The sequence below is a fragment of the Syzygium oleosum genome, unplaced genomic scaffold, assembly GCF_021117445.2.
Source record: "Syzygium oleosum isolate NSW1041296 unplaced genomic scaffold, Sole_v2.1 Sole_v2.02, whole genome shotgun sequence".
Taxonomy (NCBI): Eukaryota; Viridiplantae; Streptophyta; class Magnoliopsida; order Myrtales; family Myrtaceae; genus Syzygium; species Syzygium oleosum.
Window position 1 is genome coordinate 21,364,533 of NW_026607486.1, and position 26,925 is coordinate 21,391,457.

The 26,925-nt window shown below is 43.1% G+C and overlaps 3 protein-coding genes across 3 annotated transcripts; all 3 read right to left on the reverse strand.

Moving 5' to 3' along the window:
* Positions 1-3,307: 3,307 nt before the first annotated feature.
* LOC115673043 (probable LRR receptor-like serine/threonine-protein kinase At3g47570) lies at positions 3,308-6,952 on the reverse strand. The gene is made up of 3 exons (XM_056308140.1): positions 4,014-6,952; positions 3,490-3,860; positions 3,308-3,381 (listed from the first exon to the last, which is right to left on the reverse strand). The coding sequence occupies exons 1-2, from the start codon at positions 6,691-6,693 to the stop codon at positions 3,490-3,492; spliced, it is 3,051 nt and encodes a 1,016-aa protein (XP_056164115.1). The 5' UTR covers positions 6,694-6,952; the 3' UTR covers positions 3,308-3,381.
* Positions 6,953-8,038: 1,086 nt separating this feature from the next.
* LOC115673045 (uncharacterized) lies at positions 8,039-12,716 on the reverse strand. Its single transcript, XM_030595073.2, has 5 exons — positions 12,311-12,716; positions 11,967-12,078; positions 10,385-10,499; positions 8,738-9,766; positions 8,039-8,548 (listed from the first exon to the last, which is right to left on the reverse strand). Exons 1-5 carry the CDS (start codon positions 12,483-12,485, stop codon positions 8,291-8,293), a joined length of 1,689 nt encoding a protein of 562 aa, XP_030450933.1. The 5' UTR covers positions 12,486-12,716; the 3' UTR covers positions 8,039-8,290.
* Positions 12,717-14,947: 2,231 nt separating this feature from the next.
* LOC115673046 (phosphoinositide phospholipase C 2-like) lies at positions 14,948-19,838 on the reverse strand. Its single transcript, XM_030595075.2, has 9 exons — positions 19,282-19,838; positions 18,046-18,242; positions 17,691-17,826; positions 17,374-17,616; positions 17,050-17,285; positions 16,354-16,471; positions 15,810-15,962; positions 15,601-15,687; positions 14,948-15,426 (listed from the first exon to the last, which is right to left on the reverse strand). The coding sequence occupies exons 1-9, from the start codon at positions 19,597-19,599 to the stop codon at positions 15,133-15,135; spliced, it is 1,782 nt and encodes a 593-aa protein (XP_030450935.1). The 5' UTR covers positions 19,600-19,838; the 3' UTR covers positions 14,948-15,132.
* Between the last annotated feature and the right edge of the window lie 7,087 nt (positions 19,839-26,925).

Genomic DNA, 26,925 nt, shown 5'->3' on the forward strand with positions numbered 1-26,925 from the left:
GTATACTTGTGATAAAATTACCTCAAACTAATTTTTGCACTCTAAAAACCCAAAATTGATACACCCGTGATATATTTACCCTCCTTTAGCTTCCATCAAATTTTACCGTTAAATTTGTTAACGTGGATGACATGAAGTGGTATGGTGACGTGCAAAATCCATAGGGCTAATACCACTAAAAATCTCAAATTGGTACATTTATGACAAATTTACCCAAAACTAGTTTTTTCGGTCACTAAAAATCCCAAACTAGCGTGACACATTTATTCTGTGACACATTTGCACAGATATTTGTCAAGGTGGTGCAAATCATACAGTGGATCTTTCAAGCCTAACACTAGTATTAAATTAAACACGCCAAAGGAGTCATAAACCACCAATGATAATGCAAATTTGCCGACGATATGACATAAACATGCACGACTGTTTTAGTGCAAGTGTAGAGGTACATGTAAAATGTAACATATGGGGTTCCTAGTCAGCTGTTTCAATGACATGTGATGGTAAGAATATCGTCACGTGGTCTTCAGTGCATTTGGTTCTGAATGGCGAAGCCTTTACCTCTATGTCCACATTACCAGAAAATTGAAATTCTTCCTCCAGATATATCTGAGAATACGTATTGCCCTTTCCTGGTCTAGATTGAAAATGAATTTTATTCAGTCCCCGTACTTGAGTGTGCAGGCACACTTCTGTATGTTCGACTATGCTTTATGCGGTTCGTTTCAGGGAGGTCATTGCTTTTGCATATTACCTATCCTTGTAAACCAGCTGCATGAAGCCTGTCCCTAATCGAACATAGCTGAGTTTTAGCTTCTGTGATACTCATGCTCTCTCTGGGTACTCCAACTGAGCAGGCAATTCCAATTCCATAGACCAATACCAGACACTCTTGAACTGTGTTGTCTCTGCTATGGCCTGCATAGCTCTCTCTTCCCTGAAGTAGAATGGGATCAGTAATTTCTAGAACTTGTGCAGGCAAAAATTCCTCAACGAAAGTGCAAGGTTCATATGTTCTTTGAAGATCTCATCCGTGGGATTGATTCCGGTGAACGTCTCTAACAATAGAATGCCATAATTGTAGACATCACTTTTGCTAGAAGCCACACTTCCCGTCCCATATTCTGCGCTTTGTCCAAATTTCGAAGTAGTCATAACAGAAATATAGTGTCCCACTCCATATTATGAATTGTAAGATTCTTTTGAGAGCATTCATTGGATTTTTGGTGATGAATAGTCTTCCTTTTGGCAGGGGAAGGACAAGGGGGTTTTACCTAGAGCTACATAACCAACTATTCCTCTTAGACCAGCTAAGCTTATGAGTTGGTGTCAAGTGTGTTTTGAAGGACGAGTGAATAGCCACTGACATGCCCATCCATCTCATCATGTAAGAGAACATTGCTTCGCTTTAGATCACCATGAATTATATGATTGGGACACTGGTTGTGAAGATAATCCAATACAGGAGCAAAGTCAATCGCTTTTTTTATCCTACAGAGCTTCAATCGGTTTATGAGGGTGGTGCAACCACTCTTCAAGGCTGCCATTCACCATGAACTCGTAGACTAAAGCCTTAAACTAATTACCGTTATAGTCAACACTTGAGCATATCAATGCCCGTTTCTGTGTCTAATATGCTTTAGTCTCGCATTCATCCATGAAACTCTTCAGTGCATCACAGCGTGTTAATTCAGCACTTTCACATCGACGACCATTCCATTCTGGAGTATACCCTTGTAAATGGATCCAAAACTTCTGATACCAATCAAATTAGTTGAAAAGAATCCATGTGGTGGTTTCAGGAGAATTCCATAATATAGATTCTGCCATGTACTGTCTATGGGGCTAGAAATAGGCTCTTTCCTTTTCTTCTTCAACCAACATGAGTACAAAAAAGCAAGAAGAAGAGCTATTTCCAGAAGCCCAAAAGCGATAGAGATGGAATATATCAGTTTATGTGGACTAGCCCCATGCTCTTGGAGTTTCTTGAGATGCACTTAGGTAGATGAAATTCAGGAATTCCTCCACGGAGCCTCTCGTTTCTAATGACAAATGCGGCATTTGTGTTCTTGAAGACTCCCTCAGTTGGTAGAGCGCCTTTAATATTGTTAAAAGAAAAATCTAGAAGTTCCAAATCAAATGCTTCCAAGAACCTTGGAATCTCACCAGATAAATTATTGCGCGAAAGATCAAGTACTTTGATACCTCTTAACCGACTAATGGATCGAGGAAGTGGTCCTGCAAGCTTAATTTTACCAGTACATACAATTTCCCAGACTGCTTGGTATCTCACCATTTCACATATATGTGTATATAACTCAAGTTCTTCGTCTCTACTATGTCTGTGGGAAGGACCCCAGTCAGATGGTTGGGGTATAAGTTCAAATAGAAGAGACTTGTGACCACCGGGAATATGGAAAACTGAGATTGTTACTAGAGAGATCGAGCGGCATCGATCTTTGGCACTTATCTAGATACAGAGGAATGCACCCTTGAAAGTTTTTTCCATCAAGAGACAGAGAAATCAATTTAATTAGAATTTGCATAAAGGATGGAATAACCCTGGAAAGATTGTGGTTTGAGAGATTCAAATACGTAACGTTTTGCAGATTTTTCAAGTCAAATGGGATTGTACCTGAAAGATTGTCAACATCCACATACAACTTTTCTAAGTTCACAAGATCCCAAGTGCCCCCGGAATCTCACCGATTAAAGCATTCTAGCTCACTCACCAACGCTGCGAGAGTAATGGAGAAGTTGCCAATGCACTGAGACAGTGACTCACCCAGTCTATTTTCCATGACATTCAACTCTTTTAAGCTAGAGTCATTTGTTAAGGAGCAAAGGAAGCTCAAGTCACGGGAACCCCCATTTCTGATATGATTGGAGCGAATCGAAAACCATTGAAGGTTATGTAGGACTCCAGCTTGCATTGTACACACTAATATCCCCGAAAACTCATGTAGTCGTCCTTGTAGATAGACATGGACATGGTGTGGGATGCGCAAGCATAATGCTTACTCGTATTAATAGGTCGAACCATTTAACTAGCACAAAAGAAGAAAAGGATAAATGAACTTGCTCGCATAGCTTTATTAGACATAAACAGGCTTGCAAATATAAAAAAGCGCTGATAGAAAACAGCAACATTCCTAATACTTTGTTCTCTTCTCACACCCCAACTTTCATTTCGAAAGGAACATTGAAACACCTTTGTTCTTCACGGTCTAAACTATTTATAGTCTATATCAGAGCTCAATTCACCAACCTTACGACCAACCTCACGGTACATTAGAAAAGCATCTGTCCCACTTTGGTTCTGCATGAAGATTCTGTTACCTCCATGGCTTCATCTTCCCATTACCAGAAAGTTGAGTTTATCTAGATTGAAAAAAAAAAATGCGAGTAGTCACTTGCTTGTCTATGCATAAGTGGTTCAGTTAGGCATTTATAGGAGGTACTAAAAACCTTACTGCTTTGGAATATCACCTATTCTCGTAAGCCAGCTGCGTAAAGTCTGTCCCTAATCGAACGTAGTTGAGCTGCTACATCTGTGATGCTCATTCGCTCTCGTGGGACTCCAACTGAGCAGGCGATCCCAATTCCATAAACCATTAGCAGACAATCATGGACTGTGCTCTTTATGCTTTGGCATGCATTGCTTTCTACTTCTTGAACTAGAATGGGATCGGTAATCTCTAGGACTCTTTCAGGCAAAGCTTCCTCAACGAAATTATGAAGGTTCAAGTTTTCTTTAAATATCTCAACTGTGGGACTGAATCCTGTGAACATCTCTAGCAAGAGGATACCATAACTATATACATCGCCTTCAATAGAAACCACGCTTCCCATTCCATATTCTGCACTTATCAAGTACCACAAATGGTTGAGCTATATAAAAAGTAGGTGCACAATCATCTTATTATGAAGTTCTAAGTGTGTGAAAAGATAGCATCAATAATTTTGTGATGAACAAATTCATTTGAGGGGGCTAGGGACACAAGGGAGCATACCTGGAGCAGCATAACCAATTGTTCCTCTCAAACCAGCTGAACTTATATTTGTGTTTGTGTAAGATGTGGATTCAAGGATGATCTTTGCCAATCCAAAGTCACCGACATGTCCAACCATCTCAGCGTCTAAAAGGATATTGCTTGGCTTTAGATCACAATGAACTATGGTGCTGTGGCATTGGTTATGAAGATAATCCAATGCAAAAGCAATGTCAATTGAAATCTTTATCCTTTGGACAAGACTCAGATTTTTTGAAGGCCCATTTGCATCGGCTTGTATTGGAGATGGGTGTAGCCACTCTTCCAGGCTACCATTGTCCATGAATTCATAGACCAAAGCCTTAAAGTCATTTCCATCATAATCAGTACCTGAGCATACTGTCAGTACCTTCAAAAGATTTCGGTGTCTGAGATTCTTTAGAGCCTCGCACTCGGCTTTGAAGCTTTTCAAAGTACCATGACGCGTTAAATTAAGCACCTTCACAGCAATGTTAGTCCCATTCTCCTGGAGTATTCCCCTATAAACGGATCCAGAACAGCCAACACCAATCAAATTAGCTGAAGAAAAACCATCGGTTACTTTAAGGAGAGTTCCATAAGATAAATTTTGCCAGGGATCAGTTATGGAACTTGAAGTTGGTTCTTTTGCTTTCGTCTTCTTCAACCAACGTACATACACAAAAGCCAGAACAAGAACCACCCCTAGAAGTCCAAAAGTAATAGAGAGCGTGAGTTTCAATTTACGAACAAGTCTTTTGCTCTCAGAGTATCTAGAGATGCATCTTGGGAGCCGAAATTCCGGAATTCCTCCACAAATCTTGTTGTTTCCATTAATAAAAGTGGCACTCACATTCTTGAAGACTCCTTCAGTGGGTAACATGCCTTCAAAATTGTTATAGGATAAATTTAGAACTTCGAGGAAGTCAAATGCCTCTAAGAACTTTGGAATCTCACCTGATAGATTGTTATTTGAAAGATCCAATAACACTATGCTTCTTAATGAGCTAATTGATTGAGGAATGGATCCCTGGAAGTGGTTATCCTTCATTTTTAATTCTACCAATCCATTGCAATCGTCTAGAGTGCTCGGAATTTCACCACCGAACATATTGCCCGAAATGTCCAAAGAATTTAAATGGACCAGTTGTCCTACTTCCGCTGGAAGGGTCCCATTCAAATGGTTGTGAGACAAGTTCAAATAGATGAGAGATTTAACCGCTAGGAATATGGAACCACTGAGATCATTGTTAGAAAGATCTAGCTCCGTCAGACTTTGACACTTATCTAGATGGGAAGGAATGTGCCCGTGAAAGTGATTCCCATCAAGATATAATCTGATCAATTTCTTGTTCTGCAAAGAGAATGGAATTACCCCAGACAGATTGTTCTTGGAGAGACTCAGATATCCTAGATTTTGAAGATTTGCCACATCAAACGGGATAACACCGGAAAGAATGCTGTTGGCCATATGCAAGACCTCCAAGTTCACCAAATTCCAGATTGCTCTAGGAATTTCACCAATTATAGGATTGGTGCCCAGTGCCAATTGTGTGATAGAATGTGAGAAATTACCAATGCATTCCGGCAACATTCCACCAAGTCTATTTTCCATAATAGACAAGGTGGTTAAGTTAGTGATATTGGTTAATGAGCAAAGGAAGCTCAAGTCACCAGATCCCTCACTTCCAAGGTAATTAGTTTGAATGTTCAACTTTTGAAGTTTACGCAAACTTTCAAAAGAAGGTACGTTCCCTGTGAGTTTGTTGCCATCAAGTTGAAATATCCTTAGATTTGTGGCATTAGGTATCCACAGAGGGATTGATCCAACAAACTGGTTTGAGGCGATGCTGAAAAATTGTAAGTTGGGGAGACCAAAGCCTATTGTAGTGGGAAGACTTCCATGTATTTGGTTATATCCTACCTCAAATATTACCAATGAAGATAAATTGAAGAGGGAAGGCGGAACCGTACCAGACAACCAGTTGTGTATCAAAACAAATGATGTTAGTTTGGCCAGTTGGCCTAGAGCCTGAGGAAGACTCCCGCCTAAGTAATTCTCGTGAAGATAAAGCTTCTCCAACGATGATAAGTTCCCAATGAAAGAAGGGACACTTCCTGTTAGATTATTTGCTGCTATATAAAGAAACCGAAGCTTCGCCAAAGAACCTATCTCCGGAGGCACTTCTCCACTCAGTCGGTTTCCGGACAATCCGACGTGGAGGAGGTCAAGGCAACCCGATATGTTCTTGGGGATTTCGCCCGTGAGAGAATTCCTGGTCAGCAACAAGATGCGTAACCGGTGCAACCGCCCGATTTGGGAAGGGATTTCATGGTAAAAGCTGTTATTATAGAGCAACAATTCCCTTAAGAAGCTGAGGTTCCCGATGTGAGGGGAGATAGACCCTGAGAGCTTCTGGGAATACAGGGCCAACACGGTGACTCTGTTGGGGTGCCGGAGACTGCACGTGACGCCATACCATCGGCAAAGGTTGACCGTATTGTTCCAGGAGTCTAGCACCCCGAGAGGGTCATCAGTTATTCCAGCCTTGAATGCAAGCAATGCGGATTTGTCGGTTTCATTTGATGCCGAGGAGACTCGTGCAAAGCACGATGCAATAGCAATCGCCAAAATAAAGCAACGAAATTGTAGGTTTGCAAAAGTAAAGCCCAAGATTTGCATAACTCAAAGCAGAAGTGAGCTGAAGTGATGTGCTGGGAGATTGAAAAGGGATGAGAGGTGGGATGTGTAATTTAGCTGTGGTTTAGCCACCACGTTGAGAAGAGATTTATAGAGGGCGAGGATTTGGGAGAGAGCCTCCGCTTTTGGCCTCACACAAATCATTTATCTGCATCAAGTTGGCATAAGCGAGTGGACAAGTTGGCTGCTAAAAGGCGAGAAAGATGTGACATTCCTCCTAGCGGTCTCTCCACGGCAGAATTAAAATTAAAAAATTGATGAAAACAGACATCGGCTGATATTGATTTTTCACAACAAGCTAAATAGGGAAGTTGCATATCATGATTTGCATGAAGTAGACACGTCGGTGGGAGATTGACTTGAGTCATCCCCTATTGCCCCATGTTTCCTTTTGAAAGTAATTTCTGAGTTTCTACCAAACATTTAGATTTTGGAAATTGAAAATGCAAAAACGGACAACTTCTCTGTAACCAAACAGGGCCCAAAATTTTGATTCCACAACAAGCCTAGTAGACCACGTTCAGTTGTCAACAAGCTTCGTCTCTGTGCAGTCTGATAGGCAGAAATTTCCTCCTACCGGCCTTCGATTCACATGACACCGTTGAGGAAACTTTGCATGTAGTTTGTTTGACTTAAAGAAAGAAAACTGCCATTAATCTAAAGTACTAAACGACGATCGATTGGGCCGATTCAAACATATCTTCAACACCACAATGATTTGCACTTAGAAGGTCCAATTTGACGTGCTACTCCCATGTCTTGGCTAGGACCCAGTCAATGTCCAGTAGTGATGCTCCCATTTTTCCTTGTAGGAAAATGACAGCGGCGAGATTGTACCAGCAATTAATAATTGCATGCGGATCATATCGGGAAATCATGTGTCGTATTCTCTCAAATTCGTTCTAGTTCTCCATGTAGGCTCAGGATGTTCATGAAGGATATCTACAACTGCCCGTTCGAATTGGTCATCATGAATTCTTCCAACGGCCAAAAATGGTATTGACGCATCTCTAGCAATGTTAAGGAATTAAGACTAATATTCATCCGCAAACTAGCTTAAGTGATGAAAAGGAAAGGAGAAAAACTGAGTATTTTCTCTCCCGCTACCTTCTTCCACCAACCAAGAAACTCTGGTTTGTAGGACGACGAAAAAGAAAAGCGAATACAGATAAGGTGGCCCGATTTAGGAGACCATTTGCGATTTACATAAACAAGAATATCTGAGCTTACAACGCGCTAAGCAGTGAGTAGATGTCAAAACGCGCCGCCCAAAGCAATGGAAGCTACATGAGGGCGAGAATAAGGAACGATTCGACAAGGGTACAACTTTCTAAAACTTGTTCACCGTAACTCACGTTCATAAAAAATAAGGAGAGTTCAGCTAAATTCGCCGACATAAACTAATACACGGACCTCAATAAGAGGTCCTCAACAGCCAGCCTTCCTAACCAACTCGTGCAATTTTTACCATCAACGTGAAGCCCCCTTAAAAAAATCCTTTCCGGGAACATTTCTCTTCATCGACCCTGCGGATTCCGAGTCAAAACAATGGATGACTCCAATTCATCATTGCATCTACCTACAATCGCCTGCCACGCGTAGGCGAATGACCATCCCGATCACTGGTAATATCATCATCCAGTCCGTTCCCCTCCACGCAGAGACCGTTGTTGTTCACACTCATTTCAGAGCTGGCATTGCTGCTTGTCGCGAGTGGAGAGTCCGACACACTAACTGTCCTACTCCTTGCAGGCCCAGATCTCACGCTATACATGGATGAAGCAGGAATGTTTGTCATCAACGGTCGCAAATTCCCAGGAATGCTTCGCCTTATGTCCTGGATTGAGTTTAAGTACAATCACATCACAAAATAACATCAATCTAATCAAAACATTGCCCTGAGTAGTCAAACAACATTAGATACGGAAAGAGAGAGAAATGATCATCAAGCCTTAGAGTAACCATGTCCAGCAGTCAGCAAAAAGCTAGTTACAGCATTTATGCAAAAGAAGATAAAGGAACATACCATATGCCTTATAGCCATATCCAAGGATTTCTTGGATAGCGTTCGCCCAAAGCCTGAGCTATCTGGTGAAGAAGCCGACTTCCCGGACATGTTACTGTGAGGAGAATGTTTATCATCTTGCTTGGGTGGCACTAGTTTCCTCATGTTTATTACCCTTTCCACCATTTTCGTTCCCATCATAACAGGGTTCACATGGTCGTTTATTTTAGGATGCCCACGACTCACCGCAGGAACAGAGCTTCCACTTGTATGAAGGACACCATTGGCAGGGCGCCCTCTCGACGGTGAACACGATTGCCTTCTTGGTCTTGTAATTGGACCAGGCTCAATAGAAGATGATCGAGAACTGGGTGCCCCAGGCCTACCCCTAGTAGCTGAAAGCGGCCTTTCAGGGAGAGTTGTTCGCAAGTTTGGAGGAGCATCAAGAGAGAAACCCGGCATCTCTGAAGGTTTCCATGGTCTCGATTTCATTGTAGGGGAAGTTCCGCGTGAGGGCACTGGATTTCTTGATGTTGTTGAAGCAGGTTTTGCAATAGTAGAGGACACAGCTTTTGTGGGAAGGGCGGACACAGTGGGCCCAGTTGACATTGTGGATGGTCGGCGAGTTGGTGTTGCTGCCCTTGATGCCGGTTTTGGTGGGTTAACAATGGGACGGGCAGTTGGCGTTGAAGATCTCGCTGTTGACCTTGATGGAGTCGATGATCTGCCAGGAACTGATTGCTTTGCAGCTGAAACTGCAGGCTTGGTCAAAGTACCTGAAGGCCTAGTAGCAGCAACAGAGGGCTTGACAGGCACTGTTGATTTACTTGAAGACAAGGTCGGGCGAGAGGTTGGTGTTGAAGGTCTTGAGGCTCTAGAGGATGTTGTAAGCGTAGACCGACTAGTTGGCGTTGCCGGTCTTGATCCTGGACCCCCTGATGATGAGGGCCGGCGAATTCCTGCCCCCGAAGTGTTCGACCCAGGAGAGGAAGCTTGTTGTCTAGATGTTACATTGGTTCTTGCAGGTGGCTCCACCATGGAATTTGCCAACTAAAGAAATGAACAAACGACCAAATAAGCTATCCAAGCACAGTTTTTAACCCTCGAGAAGGAAAAGAATAAGAATTGAATTTCTTCTAGTTAAGTAACAATTAGCGGACAATCTAAGAAACATATCTTGTGGTAAGCAAAGGCAAAAATTTAAGAGCATGGATGTAACACACTCACAAATGGAATCTACAACCAAGTAAGAGCATCCCTAAGCTAATACCTTTAGCAGTTCCATCTACGATATATGCTGTAAAACAAACTAAAGAATACAATTGCACCATGCTTACAAGCAAAAATATCAAAGAATTATTCACAATACAAGAACTCGATATTCGAACATAACAAATAGAAATAACTAAGTCCAAAAGGCATCACCATCAATCATTAGACACAAAAGGCAAAATGCTTCAGGGCCACTCGGTTGTTAAGAGAAACGAGTATTGGGAATTCAAAATATGCAGGCAGATTTGCATTGAACGAAATTAACACAAGCCCATCCTTCTTACAGCTCCCAATTTTCTTTTGGTATTAAGCGCCAAGCAATTGCAGCTTAATATGACAGAAATTTACTATGCAAACGAGTACTATCTCAGATAGAACAACATGAAATGCTCTTACACGTGATTTAAGCACTGTGGGGCGAGCTTTTGGAGTACCAAGCTGACTCATAACAGTCTTTTGTGATTCCATCTCCAGTGAAGGGAAAAGAGGCGTACCAGGTGGTGTCAAGAGCCTAGAAACAATACAGAGAAAACCAATACGAATCTTAGAAACAAAGCCTAACGTCTCAACATTTTCATGAAACATTGCATTCTCAATAAAATTAGAAGCGCATTCAATGAATCAAAGTAATGAATGATTATTCTAATAAACAAGCAGATTGTATTCTTTCACTGGCTAATGAACATCAAAGATCTTGCCCTCTTGTTAACTATCAACTGTAAACTGTAATTTTTACTTTACCTATCAGATGTTTTAAAATGTGTGTCATCAAAAGCCAGCAAAATCCAAAAGCTGAAGACAAATATTTCTTCCCGGGACTCCAAATCGAAAAAAAAAAAAAAAAGCGTAGGCATGTCAAGACATTCAAATTTCGCATCATTTAATCTTTCGCAATAAAAGCAAAGGACAAGGAAATTCCACCAGTCAATTGAAAACCATCCTAAACGGCTCCAAGATGCTTTCTTATTGGCAGCATATTGGAGTATAAAAATCCCGAAATTCAGGTATTTTGAACCAAATGAATACATAAAAGTGGGCTAATTGTGGAAAAGATTACAACAACTATGCAAAATGGCCATTCTCATACGATGATATACTTGTGTTAAGAATGGGATAACATTGAGGAAATGATATTTGATTTAAGGAAAAAGAAATCAAACTATGAGATCTACTTTCCAACCACCTATCAAAACTGAAAATGTTGCATGCAATTTTAAAGCATGCTCAAGAAAAACTCAATAAAATGTGTGATATTCAGTATGAAGTGAGCAAGGATCTAATATGCAATTGATGAAAGCATGTGAGATACGAGTGAGAAGTCTAAATAATTAATAGTCCCAGATTTGATTTTTTTTCCCCCAATTCCAGAGTCTAAAGTTGAAGTTGCTTCATTAAACACTGATCAAATATCTTTTAAAACCAAACCTTTTCTATAGTCCTTAATTACTGAAAAGGTCACTGTAGAGCTTCAAAAATCCCCAACACTGCCATAACATATCTCCTCTAACTTAAGAAAAGGATCCCCATTCAACAATTGCTTTGAAAACTTCTTTCCTTTTCATATTAACAGGTCATTTTCTGAGAAGGCCATGAGCAGGTACTCATGTATATCAATGCAAATTTGACAGTTCTCAACTCACTACAGCATAATTCTCAGTCGCTCTGCGAAAATGACCACGAGAAACTAATAGCATCTTTTGCTTTATCCATTACCAAAGTAAATGTGGACTGAGAAGATGGACATGCATTGAGAATTCTTAGTGCAGCTGAAATCAATCAAATAGGTTAAGAGAAGTGTCGATCATTCTACAGAAAGGTAAGCAAGGACCTCTCCATCTATAGAAAGTCAGCAGAGCTAAAAAAAGGTCTCAAACGCAACGTATAACCCCAGAATGTCAAATTTTACCAGCACTAGCATACATCTTCTGTCGTATTGAGCAGCAAATGAAAATGGAAGTGAAGGATATCGCCAACGTACCAATCATAATCGTTTTTATCGCCGTCGGAATTAAGAAAATCATCAGTAGCGGTTTTACGCGGAGGCGCCGGAGGGGCAATATTGAATATGGGAGAAGTACCGGGCTTTGATCCTGCAATTTCAATCCTTAACTGAGAATTGAGATAACCCAATTCAACTAAACGACAAACGAGCCAAAAGGACCCTGTCCAGCAACAATACACCACTAGCAGCAAAGCAATGAGCTTCCTCTTCACTAGACTCAAAAGCACAGCTCCCATTATGGCATCTATATACCAACATATATTGTATTAATGACCTCAAATCCGGCAACTGAATCTCGGGTCCTTTCGGAAGAATCTTACCTAACGGAGCATCGAATTCTTCGGCACTGTTGAGGAGGAGATCATTGCGCTCCTTCTCCCGTTTCCGCATCTCGAGGAAGAGCGCGAGATCCTCCTCTTTCTCCCTCATCATCTGCTGCTGCTGCTGCCGGTGCCCCAGCATCTGCGACTCTTGAGCCCGAAAGCTACGATTCATCACCACCAAATCCAGCCTCCACAACAACCAAAACCCAAAAACCGAAAACCAGAAACAAAAAAATCGAATCCGACCCGCGGCCCCAACGAGCAAACCTAACCACAAAAAAAAAAAAAAACCTAGCTTGACTCCCTCGTCCCGAATCGATAGATAAGGAATCTTAACTTAGCTTCGCTCCCACGCCTCCAGCCCGTACCAATAATTTCCCTCCACCAAACACGTGACCCCGAAGCCCCCCCCTCCCCCAAGAAGAGCCGATAACCAAACAACGACAACGACAGCGACGACGCCGACGACAGCAGCAGCAGCAACTGTAGATCTGAGACCGAGCTCGGACGCAGCTGATGGCTCGGGCGACGAGCGGGGGGCTAAACCCCGCGACGAAGCACTTCGCGAGCGCTCTCCCCCAGCTCAAATCGAAGACATCCCTCTGGAAAAACCTAGAAGAAGCTGAGGAGCGACGGAGAGAGGGAGGGGAATGCGGAGAGGTTTCCAGCTCAGTTCGGGTAGTGCGCCATGCTCGGCGGTCGGGGAGCTCGGGCCTAGAGAGAGAAAACACGGGGGGTGGGGGGGGAAAGAATCTAGAGAGAGAGTGGGGGGGGGGGGGGGGGAGGAGGAGCACAGATCAGAAAAATGTGGAGATCGCGACGGGGGGGGGGGAGAGAGAAGAGAGCAGCGCAGACAAAGCGAGGAGAAGGAAGTGGCGGTCAATGTAATTGTGCGATCGTCGGAGGGCTAAAATTGGAAACGGAGAGTGATGTTACAGAGAGACAGACAGAGAGAGGGGGATCAAGCTTTTGCGGTTTCTTCTGCGACGCGACGATAGTAACGTCGCGCCCCCCCGCCTCGAGTCCCATCCGGTGGCGCCGGGCCCCACGGGCGAAACGATCCGCGCCGTCCGAAACGGGGAAGATCGAAGAAATCCACCGGTTGAGATCGGTTCTTCGACTGTCGGCGGGCGCAGGTGATTGCAACCCTCGATCTGCCTCTCTCGCTTGAGGCCCTTGCGTCTTCGTCTGGTCTCCGTTGGTGCTTTCGGGAGGGGGCTGCAATTACGAGGATGCCCCTCTGGAGGTCCTTTGGGGCTACTTTCTCTTTTGAATTTTCAAATTTCTGAGGGGGGGGCCATCCTCGGGCTCCGGCGAGAGCCGTCCAGGACCAGAAAGGGGCTTCAAACTTCAATGCTCAAATAGAAAAATCGAATTGTTTTTGAAATGTGGATATAATTTAAGAAGTAAAAAAACTATTATTCCCTCTGCCATTTGACAACAAAAACCCCAGAAATAATTGGTCAGGACAAGAAAGAGAACATTTGTAATCGAAGGAATCTCTCAAGACCCTCAACCTTGGATACGGACTGTCGATGATTGATTTAGCCATCTAGAAAACTCTTGCCTTACAAGTTGAAATTGTTCATGAGCAACTCGATTCAAATTGGTAAAAAGTCGGATATGACCGTATCAAGCTGTTTGTGAGCTGTTACTCGATCAAGCGTACAGTAAATATAAGTTCAATCCACGAATAATTAATGATTTTTTTGAGTTGGTAATAGTTATTTCTTTGGAAATGTCAGTATATTGATGTATGTCATTTTAAGTGATTTTTACAAACTGTCCGCAAAAGCCGGTTCAAAGTAATCCTCAATTAGTTCGGTTTAGACTCAACAAGGCACTGTAGAGTATCATTTAGATGCTCGTTCATAAGCTACCGGAGAGAGCCAAAAACAAAGACAAGCTCAACTACCCACATGGATGCGTAGTTCATTGGAGTGGGTGTGTGCTCGAAAATCCTCATTGGTGTCGAGAGAAAAGATTCCCCATTCAAGTTACTGTTTTCCTAGTCAAACTTCTCAATTCAATACAGCAACATTACTGGCAAGAACTTCAGCTGACTTTCTGCAGACGGTCACATTCATGCCCCAGAATTAGTTAAGGTTTCCGATGCTGCATATTGCAGCGACAGATCAATCAAGCGCGTGGCTTTTTGCTTCTTGTTGCAGCATGATGACCCAACAACAGTTAAAAAAAGGCCTATCAGACATAAATGTGATCCAGCCTTTTTTATCTACGTGGCGATAGAGTAATTTGAAAGGCATATAGGCCAAATGGTTAGTCTCCCTCTGCTGTCTTAACTTCGATTAGGATTCACTTTCTTGAATGTTGTTAGATCAGAGAAAGCCCACGATCTTTAGATGTTCGATGAATTAGAAGATGTGTCACATGATTGTATTGACCACACTTGACCCTGAGATCAGCGTACCCCAATGAGAGACATTACCCGCAAAAGAGAAATGGTGTAGACCAAATTTTGCCAACGCTTGCTTAGCTGGTTTATCGCATTATCTGTAACTAGAAACCGCGAGTTAGACATGTACCAATAAAATTGACCCTGAGTTCTTGCGATACAAAAGTCCTAATGGCACCGTCGAAGAGGGGAAGAGGGCAGGCATAAGAGCTTAGCCATAATGCAAAGTCAAAACTTCATATATATCAACAGATAGTTTATGGCTTTCAAACTCATCTTACAACCCGAATTCCCCAAGGAAGCATGACTAGGCTACATACAATCTCACACAAGAATACTAACACGCAGATGGTGATGCTTTACATAAAAGTTGCAGCACCCTCATTATTCCTCACTCAACGAATCAAAGAAAATCAAAGCGCATAAGCAGCTTTACAGATTTGTACTTCTCTCCTTTATGATCATGGAGCGATACCATCCTTATGCCGCTCCTTAGTTCCGAGACGGGTAGGCATGTTTGACCTCCAAAGTCATCCTTCTCAGACATGTCGTACTCGTGAACTTCGATTCTGAGCAAAGCCAGTTCCGGGACAGTGAGTGGGAACTCGAATTCCTCATTCCAAGCAGGGATCCAGTTATCTTCAAGCGCCCTTGTCTTTTTCATTACTCTATCGGCAGGAACTCCAGCAATTCCAACCTGCAAATAGGTTTTTCTCTTTCTTAAGAACACTATATATACACAGATGAAGCGGTAAATACCAGAAAAGAGACCTCATAGTTTATGTGAAGATTGGAACATGCACCGTTAGTCCCGATTGATTTTTTGTAGCACTTTCCCAACAAAAGAGTAATGAAGACCCTCTTAACTTACCCTGGCATAAAAATCTGGAGGGGAATATAAATCGAAATGGGTGCTACTGAAATCGTTATGCCAGCCCTCGCCCATATATACAGTCACCTAGAAACAGACAAGAAAATTGAACATACGGTCAGGCCATCAATAGAATCACACTGAGAGAATGAAGCTTCAACAGATTGGTTGCAAGTAATAGCATAGGCTGACTATAATAAAGATCTGACCTTCAATGTTGTTTTCGCAGGTAAGGGAGCTTTTGGATCAAAGAGGTCATTCAGTGGGCCAGACTTCAGCAAAAAATCTGGTTTTTTAATATAGCCGCATCCACCATTGGCTCTGAACATCCCTTGCATCAACCAAAGTGATCTTCCGTATCCCTGCATCATTTTTACAGAGCATCAAAATTGCCCAACTAAATCCTTTTAGATATAAGTTGCACACGAAAAACGGTGCAAAAAAGTCGCTTCACTTCACACAGCTTTCTTAGTATCTATCTTGCTTCCACAACGACGGCATGCCCAACTACTTCTCCTTCTCCAAACTATGTGCAAAGCACAACTCACTAACTCTCAATTAATTGTCATACAAAAATTTATGAGCATTTACTCGTCAAACATCAAGGCAGGAGGAACCCTCATCAGAAAACATTGTACATTGTCCAAATCTAAACGACTTCACCACTTCTGCTAGGACTTGACAGGAGTGAAGCATGAGATTCTTTAATAAGTAAACAGAAAACGTCTGAAGATTGACCGATAAAAATGCTACCTGCATATTAAATGCAACCATCTGAGCTCCATGTGACCACCCAATAAGTGGGTTGTAATTTGAAGAAGTGATACGCGTGCCTTTTGGATAGATTCTCAGCAAATTCCGTTGGGTGAACCTGTATCAGGCCATTCAATAGGCACAGGAAGCGATGTTTGAATCATGAAATTGATAGAGAAACATCCCACGGTAAGTCGATATCTTATGATAACCGATGCTTTGGTTTCAACAAACAGCATTTTGTTACAGCGTTGCACGAAAGTTTGGACGACCAAGTATTTAGAGAGGGAAAAAGGATAAATGGCAAAACAAGATTAATGGCAGCAACCTGTCGTGATGTATGCCAATAGGGACCTTTCTGACAATGACCGAGGCTCATCATTATTTTCAAGCACTTGACCGATTTAGTATATAACGATACCAAATTGTCTGAGCGATCATCAAGTTATCAAATATTGATCAATCATTTTGTGCATTTAACACTTAGCACAACATGCCTACCACTTTTGTAGTTCATGATATCAACATGTTGAAAGCTGAGTACTTGTAATCACATTATGTAAAGTGCGAAAAGTTCTGCGTGATCGGTGACTAGCCCTTCTACATTCTAACGCCATGCAAGATTTATTAGTCGATCTTGTCCAGCAAAGAACAGGGCCCGACACAAAATCCACTGTAGAGATTACAAAACAATACCTGACAATTTCTTTTGCATGTGTGACAACAGCTTTCTCAAGCTGTTGCTCACTTAGGCTCAAACGTCTAACTTTGTCGGGATCAACCTTCAAACAATCATCTAATCCCCCTTTAGGCTTTCCAGCATGAATAGCGATCAGCCGCTTGTACTCCGGAGCTGCATTTTTCTGTGGCTTATCTCCACCTGCGCTATCATCCTCATCATCCTCATCCTCATCATCTTCATCATCATCATCCTAAAGAGAGAAACGTGACACAGCAAAATTCAAAATCAAAATCCACGAAAGTCAAAATTACACCATCTTTCATACACAGAGTTACGACCTTGTCGTCATTTGCAATATCTTGTCTCAGGTCTGGGACTTCTTTTCCCCAAGCGTCTTCATCTGCTGCCTTCCCTTTCTGTGGATCAACTTCCTTCTCTGTTATTTCTTTTGCCTGAAGGTACTCCTTTGGCGGTTTGGTAGATATAATAACTCTTTTCTTCAGTGACTCAGGGGAGGGGAATTCCTTCAAGCACTCTGGACCGGGTGAAAACAGTACATCTCCAAACGTTTGAGTGACCATCTAGACATTAATAGGAGAATTAAATAAGCAGGACATCAGAAGATTTGAAATTTCATAAGATTGCAAAACCACACCTCAGCGACTTTAGCTTGAAGATCAGCAGTGAGGTGATCCTCCAAGGTGATTACAACAGGGTAATCGGATGCAACAAAGGCGTGCTCTTTAATAGATCTTAAACATTTTATAAGTTCCACTGGAGTAGTCAAGGTCCTGTACAAATATCAGACATGATAAGCTGGACTCAGAAGTTGTTGAACCAAATATGTCCGCATATACGCGTAATCAATTAATTTGCATCCTTCTAACAAGTTAAAAATGAGACAGGAGAGACAATGCACAATCTTAGATACCATACTCATTGTTCCTCTTACGTTGCACTAAAGGAACAACATTATTGTAGCCAAACTCAACTCGCACTTTGCACCATACCTTCCATGAAGAACATGCACATCATCCTTGTTGGAATTTGGCCATATATCCAATTCGATTACTCTAACCCCTCTCTTTAAGGCATCGATAATAGGTCCATCGCTGCAGTCGCTGCTAAGTTGATTGCCAGTTAGGTAGGAATTGTGGCCAGTATAGATGTAATAATGAGAGAGAGGAGCATTCATATCATGATGCACCTGAACAAGAGAGATGAAAAAAACAGAAGGTTATAAGAATCAATTATAAAGTGATTTTTTAATCTACTAACACAATGTCCATCCATCCTATAAGAGTTTCCCTCTTTTTCATGTAGTTAAAGGCTTAGAGAGATGAAGGATAGCAACACCGGGCTCAGTGAGTGAAAAAAATCTGACACGACACTTGAAGAAAAGAACTTCTGTTCACATTACAGGAATTCCTTGCGTTTTATCGGTTCTTTTATTGTGGCTTAATGCAGTTCTTAGGATATGGTTTCTATGCATATAAGGGGGAATAGGCCTAGGAACATTTGAAGGCAAAGCGTAATGCAGGAATACGAGAAAATATATACACGAACAGCTGGACCATATCAAATCACAAGGATATCAATTATCCTACGCGTCATTATTTGTCAAGATTACACTAGCAGTGCAGTCTAATTACTCGGATATTCTACCACATGTCAAATGGAGAAACTAGTAATCTTTTCTGTAGAATGCAATTGTCCATCTGCTGATCAGAACTGATAACAAACAAGAAAAAAAAGTACTTGAATGGGATATGAATTGAATGATGGACTCGATATAAAAGGCGAAACTTAGATCTTTCTTCTGTGTCTTGTGATGAAATATTCAGCCAATCCTACTTTTAGACAAACTTCTACGTCGAGTCGCTCCTGTCGCAGCTCCTAATGTTAAGACCATGTTACCTAGATGAAACGATGAAATGAATTTACGAAAAAGAATCAATGACATCGCTCTGTCTAACTAGGAGACAATCGATGAAGCAACGAGATAGAATCTCGGCATCCAAACAAGATTCTATTTACTCTATTCAAGCACGACCATTACGAGGATGTTGTCTTGCTTCTTTCCGTACACTCCACATATCTCAGCCGGTGCAGAATCACAGAGCTCATCCTGATCGTCGAGACTAAATTACAAAAGAGAAACCAAAGAACGGAAAACACAGGGACCGAATTCAGGGAAACCGATCGAATCGATGAAACACGCGGCATTGAAAAGATCGTGGCCATACCCCAAGATTCGGCGACAGAGGAGGATTGATATCGCCAAACAAGTACCAAAAGAAGGCCTCCAGGGTGAGACCCTTCCTCTGGAAAACGTTCAAATGCCTCTGCTCGCGGAGCTTATCCACGATGCCCTGCGCGTCCTCCCTGGTGGCCCCGCCCTCCTTCTGGACCTCGATCAAGAACCTCTGGAGCTGATCGACGGACATGACCTCGTTCTCGGAGTACTGCCGGAAGAGGGCCTTGATCCCCTCCGGCGCCTCCGACGACGTGGGCCCGAACTTCCGGCGGAAGCAGAAGCACACTCTGTACGTCTGTTTCGACATGGGTCCGTCCACGCGACACCCGAGAAACGCAGCCTCTCGAGACAAAAGCAGAGCAAGAACTTTCAACAACCGTGGGGAGAGAGAGAGATATCGCGGGGCACTGGGCACGACACGATACGAGGATGGGCCGAGACCCGTTCCTCGGACGGGATAGGGGATGGGGGGGGTGGGGACCAGTCAAGAATCGGAGAGAAGGAAGGATGGAAGATAGGAGAGGTGGTGGTGCATTACAGTCGAGGTGAGGGTGGCGATGGATAACCACTTCTTGGTTCCAGAAAGATGGAATGGGGAAAGAAAGGAAAGCATTGGGTGTGGGGCCCAGTGGTCCCACTCCTTGCCCAATCCGAACGAAGCTGTAGGTACGAGTTTCGAAGGGGCGAATCAATGCGGGAGATGTGTCGCGTCGTTAGGTTGTGTCGGCCGAACGAAAAATAAAGAAGAATGCAAAAAAGAGCGCCGTAATCATCTTCTCCTTATTGCGCGGATAGTGCGTGTTTGCTCTTGCGTCGGTACTACGTCGACATCTATTTCATCTCCCTTTTCTTGATTTGGTCTTATTGGCGAGAGATATGGAGACGTGCCATCTATCTATTACGACTTATGACGTGTATGAAAACTCTTCGATGAGAGGTCACATAGATAATTCGTGCTTTAAATTATCGATCTTGGCTTAAGTATTTAGATTGCGGCATTATTGTTGTTAGATATAATATATAATTTAAGTTTACTGTTCATTCTTTCCTTATATAAAGGGACTTGACCTTGTAGTTCTATTTCATTCAAGCAAGTAATATACACAAAATTTTCTCATCTCAACTTGGTATCAGAGCCGTTATTACCTGACCTTGTATAAAGGGACTTGACTTATATAAAAGGACTTGACCTTGTATAAAGGGACTTGACCTTGTATAAAGGGACTTGACCTTGTAGTTCTATTTCATTCAAGCAAGTAATATACACAAAATTTTCTCATCTCAACTTGGTATCAGAGCCGTTATTACCTGAGGAGCGGCCATTGAGTCTGCCACACCGCCGCCACGACGCCAGCCGCACCGGCTGCGCCCCCCCGGTTCTCCGACAAGACCGAAGCTTTTCGTCTCTGCTCGGCATACTTCCGCCGCTCATTTCGGAAAACCGAGACCACCAGCAGACTCGCCGCCCTCAGACGACTCACGTCCTGAAATTTCATCATCAACGGCCGCCGAACGCCACCGCACGCACCGCCCCGCGCCACTGCGCCTTGGACCCAGGTAGCCCACCGCCGTTCACCGGTGTTTTGGACATCCTCCGCCGTGCTTTTCCAAAAACCAACACGAACCCACGACTCGCCACCCTTAGTCGAGTCCGCCAGTCAAGTTTCGCCGCCTTCCTCCGCCGGAAGCGCCCTCACGCGCCGCTCCAAGCTCTGTGCGTGAGATCCACGCGCCGGCACGAGCCTGGCCCACGCTGGCACGCGCCTGGCCCACGCTCCCCAGCTGACGTCATATGCCATGTCACCGCCACGCCATCTTCCACGTCACCGACACGTCATCCGTTGACCGGCGTTGACCGACCATTGACCAGACTGGTTTTGTCGTTTTTTTTCGGTCGGTTTGACCATTTCCTGACCGGTTTTCGGTGTTTTACAACCGGTTCTTGAGGTATTCCGACATCCTGAGCTAGTTTTTGGTGTTATTTTTCCCAGATCTGCTCTCGGTATACTACATTCTGCTGATTCCATAGTAGTAAAGTGTCTTTCATGGATAGAATGGATAGAATTGATAGAATGGAAGTCTCAATGCCAATTCAGACTATTTTAAATGGTTACAATTATATTTTATGGTCTCAAGAGATATCAAGTTTCTTGAAAGGACGCCGGCTTTGGCGTTATGTCACTGGACAAATTAAGGTACCTACTAGAATTGCTGAAGAAACTGATGATCAATTTGTAGATCGTTTGGATGAATGGGATAGCAGAAATCATCAGATTCTCACATGGTTTCGAAACACTTCGATCCCATCTATCCGACTTCTGTTTGGCCTTTTTAATACAGCAAAGGAAGCTTGGGATCTTTTTGATCGTCGTTATTCTAGTTCAGATGTTGCCCATCAATATCAGTTGTTAGGGACTTTATATCACATGCGTCAGGAGCCAGGTCAGTCTATTAATGATTTTCTATCATCTATGCATGCTATTTGGGATCAGTTGACCTTGTGTGAACCACACTTGGAAGGGGATAGTAACATTCGCAAAGTTGCTAAACATCGTGATCGTATTCGTGTTATGCAATTTTTTATGGCTCTGAATGATGACTTTGAACCTGTGAGAGCTTCCATTATACATAGAGATTTTTTTCCTTCTATTGAGACAGTTATATCAGATTTACTGAATGAGGAGACTCGGCTAGCTACCTTAAAAACGCAACGTCCTACTGTGCCCATAGCCATGCCTACGGATGCAGTACTTGCCGCTTTGAGTTCTTCCTCCGTGCACCGTCCATTTTGCAAACATTGTTGCCGATATGGTCATATGGCATCAAATTGTTATTGGCTACGACCTATGCAACCCACAGGATCGACCACTCAGCCTCGTAGCCGAGGTCCCTCTGTCGGTCCATCTGCCAATGCTGCCACTGTCGAAGCTTCTTCCCATGGATCATCCCACACACTAGTGTCTCTAGAGGATCTTCGCACCATTCTCCGAGAATCTTGTACCTTTACCCCTCCTATTCCTAGTACTTCTACTATGTCTACTACTCCAGGTATTTCTGATTCTTGGTTCTTTGATTCTGCTTGTTGCAATCACATGACATCCAACTCTGCCTTATTTCAGTCTAAATCCTCCGCTTTACATGCACCTCATATTCTTACTGCCGATAATTCACATATGAGAGTTAGTCATACAGGAAACATTTCCACATCTACATTATCTTTAACTAACACATTCATGGTTCATAAACTCTCACTCAACTTGATCTCTGTCGGCCAATTGTGTGAATTTGGTCTTGATATTCACTTCTCTTCTCATGGTTGTCATGTAACACTCCGGGTCTACACTGTGTAATATTGTCCGCTTTGGGCCCACTGGTCCTCACGGCTTTAAAACGCGTTACACATTATAGGCCACCCACGCCTTATAAACTAGCCCAGAACTCCCCCCTAGGCGATGTGGGACAAGAGACATGCCCCCCTTGCCATCCTAGAAGCCTGCCAGAAGCCGCTCCTTGCTCAAGCCAGAATCCACTGGCCCCGGCGACCACTCCCCGCCCTCGTCGGACCGGGTAGTTACATTCTCCCCTCTTTCGAGCACAGCGTCCTCGCTGTGGCCCCACATGCGGTCGAGAGTCGGCTCTGATACCAATTGTAACACTCCGGGTCTACACTATGTAATATTGTCCACTTTGGGCCCACTGGTCCTCACGGCTTTAAAACGCGTTACACATGATAGGCCACCCAGGCCTTATAAACTAGCCCAAAACTCCCCCCTAGGCGATGTGGGACAAGAGACATGCCCCCCTTGCCATCCTAGAAGCCTGCCAGAAGCCGCTCCTTGCTCAGGCCAGAATCCACCGGCCCCGGCGACCACTCCCCGCCCTCGTCGGACCGGGTCGTTACATGTCATGTGCAGGATCCTCGGACGGGACAGACACTTGGGACAGGCCGTAAAGTGAGGCGTCTCTTTGAGCTTGTTTCCCTAAATATCCCGACCACTTTTGCTGCTTGTGCTGCCACAGTGTCATCTGAAACTTGGCATTCTAGGTGAGGACATGTTTCCTTTTCTAGGTTAAGCTCTTTAATTTCGAGAGGTCATTTAGGTTCTGTTGACACTAAACATTTTGACTGTCTGCCTTGTAAGTAGGGAAAACATCATGCTTTACCGTTTTAGACTAGTGATTCTGTGTCTCATGCTCCTTTTGATCTCATTCACTTTGATATATGGGGACCTTCTTCCACTCTCACCATGGGTGGCTCTCGCTATTTTGTCATTTTTGTGGATGACCATTCTCAGTATACCTAGGTTTATCTTATGAAAAATCATTCTGAACTTTCTCGTATTTATCGTGATTTCGTTGCTATGGTTAAAATCCAATTTTCACGAGATATTAAGATTTTTCGTACTGATAATGCTATGGAATATAGAGATATAGAATTTCTTCGGATTCTTTCTCAAAATGGTACTATCATTCATCGCTCTTGCCCTGGCACTTCTCAACAAAATGGTAAAGCTGAACGTAAGCATAGGCATATCTTAGATGTTGTACGCACTCTGCTCATCTCTGCCTCTTGTCCTGAATGATTTTGGGGGGAAGCTTGTCACCCTGCTATTTACACTATAAATCATACTCCATCACCTATTATAGGTCACATCTCTCATTACGAGCGTTTGTATGGTAGTGTCCCAAATTACACTCTTCTACGTGTTTTTGGTAGTGCCTGTTTTGTGCACCTTCATCCACATGAGCGCACGAAATTAGAACCTCGTGCTCATGTATGCTGCTTCCTTGGATATGGCATTGAGCACAAAGGGTATAGATGTTGGGATCCCACTTCCAATCGTCTTCGTGTGTCCCGTCATGTCACTTTTTGGGAATACAAAGTGTTCTCTTCTATTCATCCCTTCGACCCCTTTGCTCATGTTCCTTTCTTTACCAATCCTTCCGTGGACTTATTTCCAGAAGACACCACACTTCTGTCTACATCTGACTCTTCCATTCCAGATGTACCTTTCCCTCATCTTGAAGCAGGGCCTTCTGGTGACCCCACTTTGGCCACTTCTGACGTGTCTGCACCTTCTGCGGATTCTCCACCAGCGGTCATTCCTTCCTCCTCTGATCGTCGCCCCACCAGAGTAAGTCAACCTTCTATTTGGCTTCGAGATTACCATTGTTATTCTACGATAGCTTCCCTTCATGAACCTCGCACATATAGAGAAGCCAGTACTAACCCTCTTTGGCAGAAGGCAATGGCAGATGAGTTACAAGCTTTAGACAAATCTCATACTTGGGATTTAGTTGCTCTGCCTCCTGGTAAGTTCGATGTCGGTTGTAAATGGGTGTACAAGATTAAGACAAAAGCAAATGGTACTGTGGACCGCTATAAAGCTCGCCTCGTTGCGAAAGACTTCACTCAGGAATATAGCATTGACTATGAAGAGACTTTTGCCCCTGTTGCACGTCTTACTTCTGTTCACAGTCTTCTTGTTGTCACCGCTGTTAAGCGTTGGCCTACGTTTCAGATGGATGTCAAAAATGCATTCCTAAATGGCGATCTCACCAAGGAAGTTTATATGGTACCTCCTCCTGGCTACACTCATTCTTCCCACCAAGTGTGTCGATTACGTCGTGAATTATATGGATTGAAACAATCTCCTCGTGCATGGTATTCCAAGTTTAGCTCCACCATGGCATCTCTTGGCTTTAAGTTTAGTCCCCACGACCACGCTCTTTTTGTTCAACATACTTCTCACGAGCCTATTCTGCTGCTCCTATATGTCGGCGATATGGTTATTACTGGAGATGATCGTCCCAGAATTTCAAAACTCAAGCATTATCTTGGTCAACAGTTCGAGACGAAGGATCTTGGACAACTTAGTTATTTTTTAGGCTTGGAGGTTATCTCAAACACATCCGATTATTATCTTTCGCAAGCCAAATATGCCACTGATCTTCTTTCTCGAGCAGGACTCATGGACACGAAGGTCGTTACGATCCCTCTTGAGATCAATGCCAAATTTGGTGCCGATGATGGGACTCCTCTCCAAAACCCTACCCTCTATCGATAGCTAGTTGGCAGTCTTATATATCTCACTGTTACTCGCCCTGACATCGCTCATGCTATTCATATTGTCAGCCAGTACATGACAGCGCCTCGTACAACTCACTTTGCTGCAGTTCTTCGTATTCTTCGCTATGTTAAGGGTACGTTATTTCATGGCCTTCACTTTTCTGCTCATTCGACATTGGAGTTGACTGCCTATTCATATGCTGACTGGGGTGGTGACCCTCAAGATCGTCGCTCCGCTACGGGTTACTGTTTTTTCTTGGGCACTTCACTTATCTCCTGGCATAGCAAGAAACAATCCACTATTGCTCGTTCTAGTACAGAAGCTGAATATTGAGCTCTTGCTGATACCACATCGGAGTTATTATGGTTGCGATGGCTACTGGAAGATATGGGAGTCCGTCATCATAGCGGGACAATCCTTCATTGCGACAATCGCAGTGCTATCCAAATTGCACATAATGATGTTTTCAACGAACACACCAAACACATTAAGATAGATTGTCACTTCATCCGCTCTCATGTTCTTCGTGGCACTCTACGACTTGTCTTTACTTCATCAGCTGATCAGATTGCCGATATCTTCACCAAGACACATCCACCTGGGTGCTTCCTAGATCTTCTCTCCAAACTCCAGTTGACTTGTTTTAACTCACCTTGAGTATGCGGGGATGTTAGATATAATATATAATTTAGGTTTACTGATCATTACTGTTCATTTTTTCCCTATATAAAAGGACTTCGCCTTGTAGTTCTATTTCATTCAAGCAAGTAATATACACAAAATTTTCTCATCTCAACTATTGTGCTGACATTTCTTTGTTAATATGGATCTTAAGTTGTGATGAGTGTGATTTGATATGGTGAGGAGAACTTTTAGCTTTAGATTGCCGAGAGCATGGACGATCTCGAGTCATTAATATAAGATCGTGATCATACTCGCAAAAAGGCAATGTCTTGCCCAAAAATAGAAGAGAACTTGCCAAGGTAACAATGAAGCTGGTCGTCCAATTCATGTACTCCCCCACTCAAATGCATTTTGAAGAAATCCATAGCAAATCCATTTGTCTAACTTCCTTATATACAGGAAAGCAAATGAACTCCATGCCGATTCTTACTCGGACCCAACTTGGAAGATATCACTCCAAAAAATTTAGATGGTTCGTACATTAGTCCAAGACCAAGTGGAGAACAAACCTAGATGAGTCCGAAGATCAAAGCTCTTTTTCATTTAGTTCCAAAACTCACCTCCACAGAAATTGCGATGGCGACTAAATCTAAATTCTAATGGACTAAAAAGAAGATGCAAAGATCTCGTCAGCACTCAATATTGCTCCGTATTAGCTCAGAGCACGCCGGCCCTGTTGCAATGTTTGTGGTTCTTTTGGCGAGAATGTCGGGAGTGACATTCATGGCTACAACACTCATCTACGAGATAACACTACAGAAACTCCAAAACAAGCCCCGGTTTTGCACTTCAATGAAGTGGGGCGGTCCATTATAAATACTAAACTTTTTTTTTGGTAAGGAAAAAAAAAAAGTTTAGTATTTATAATGGACCCAAAA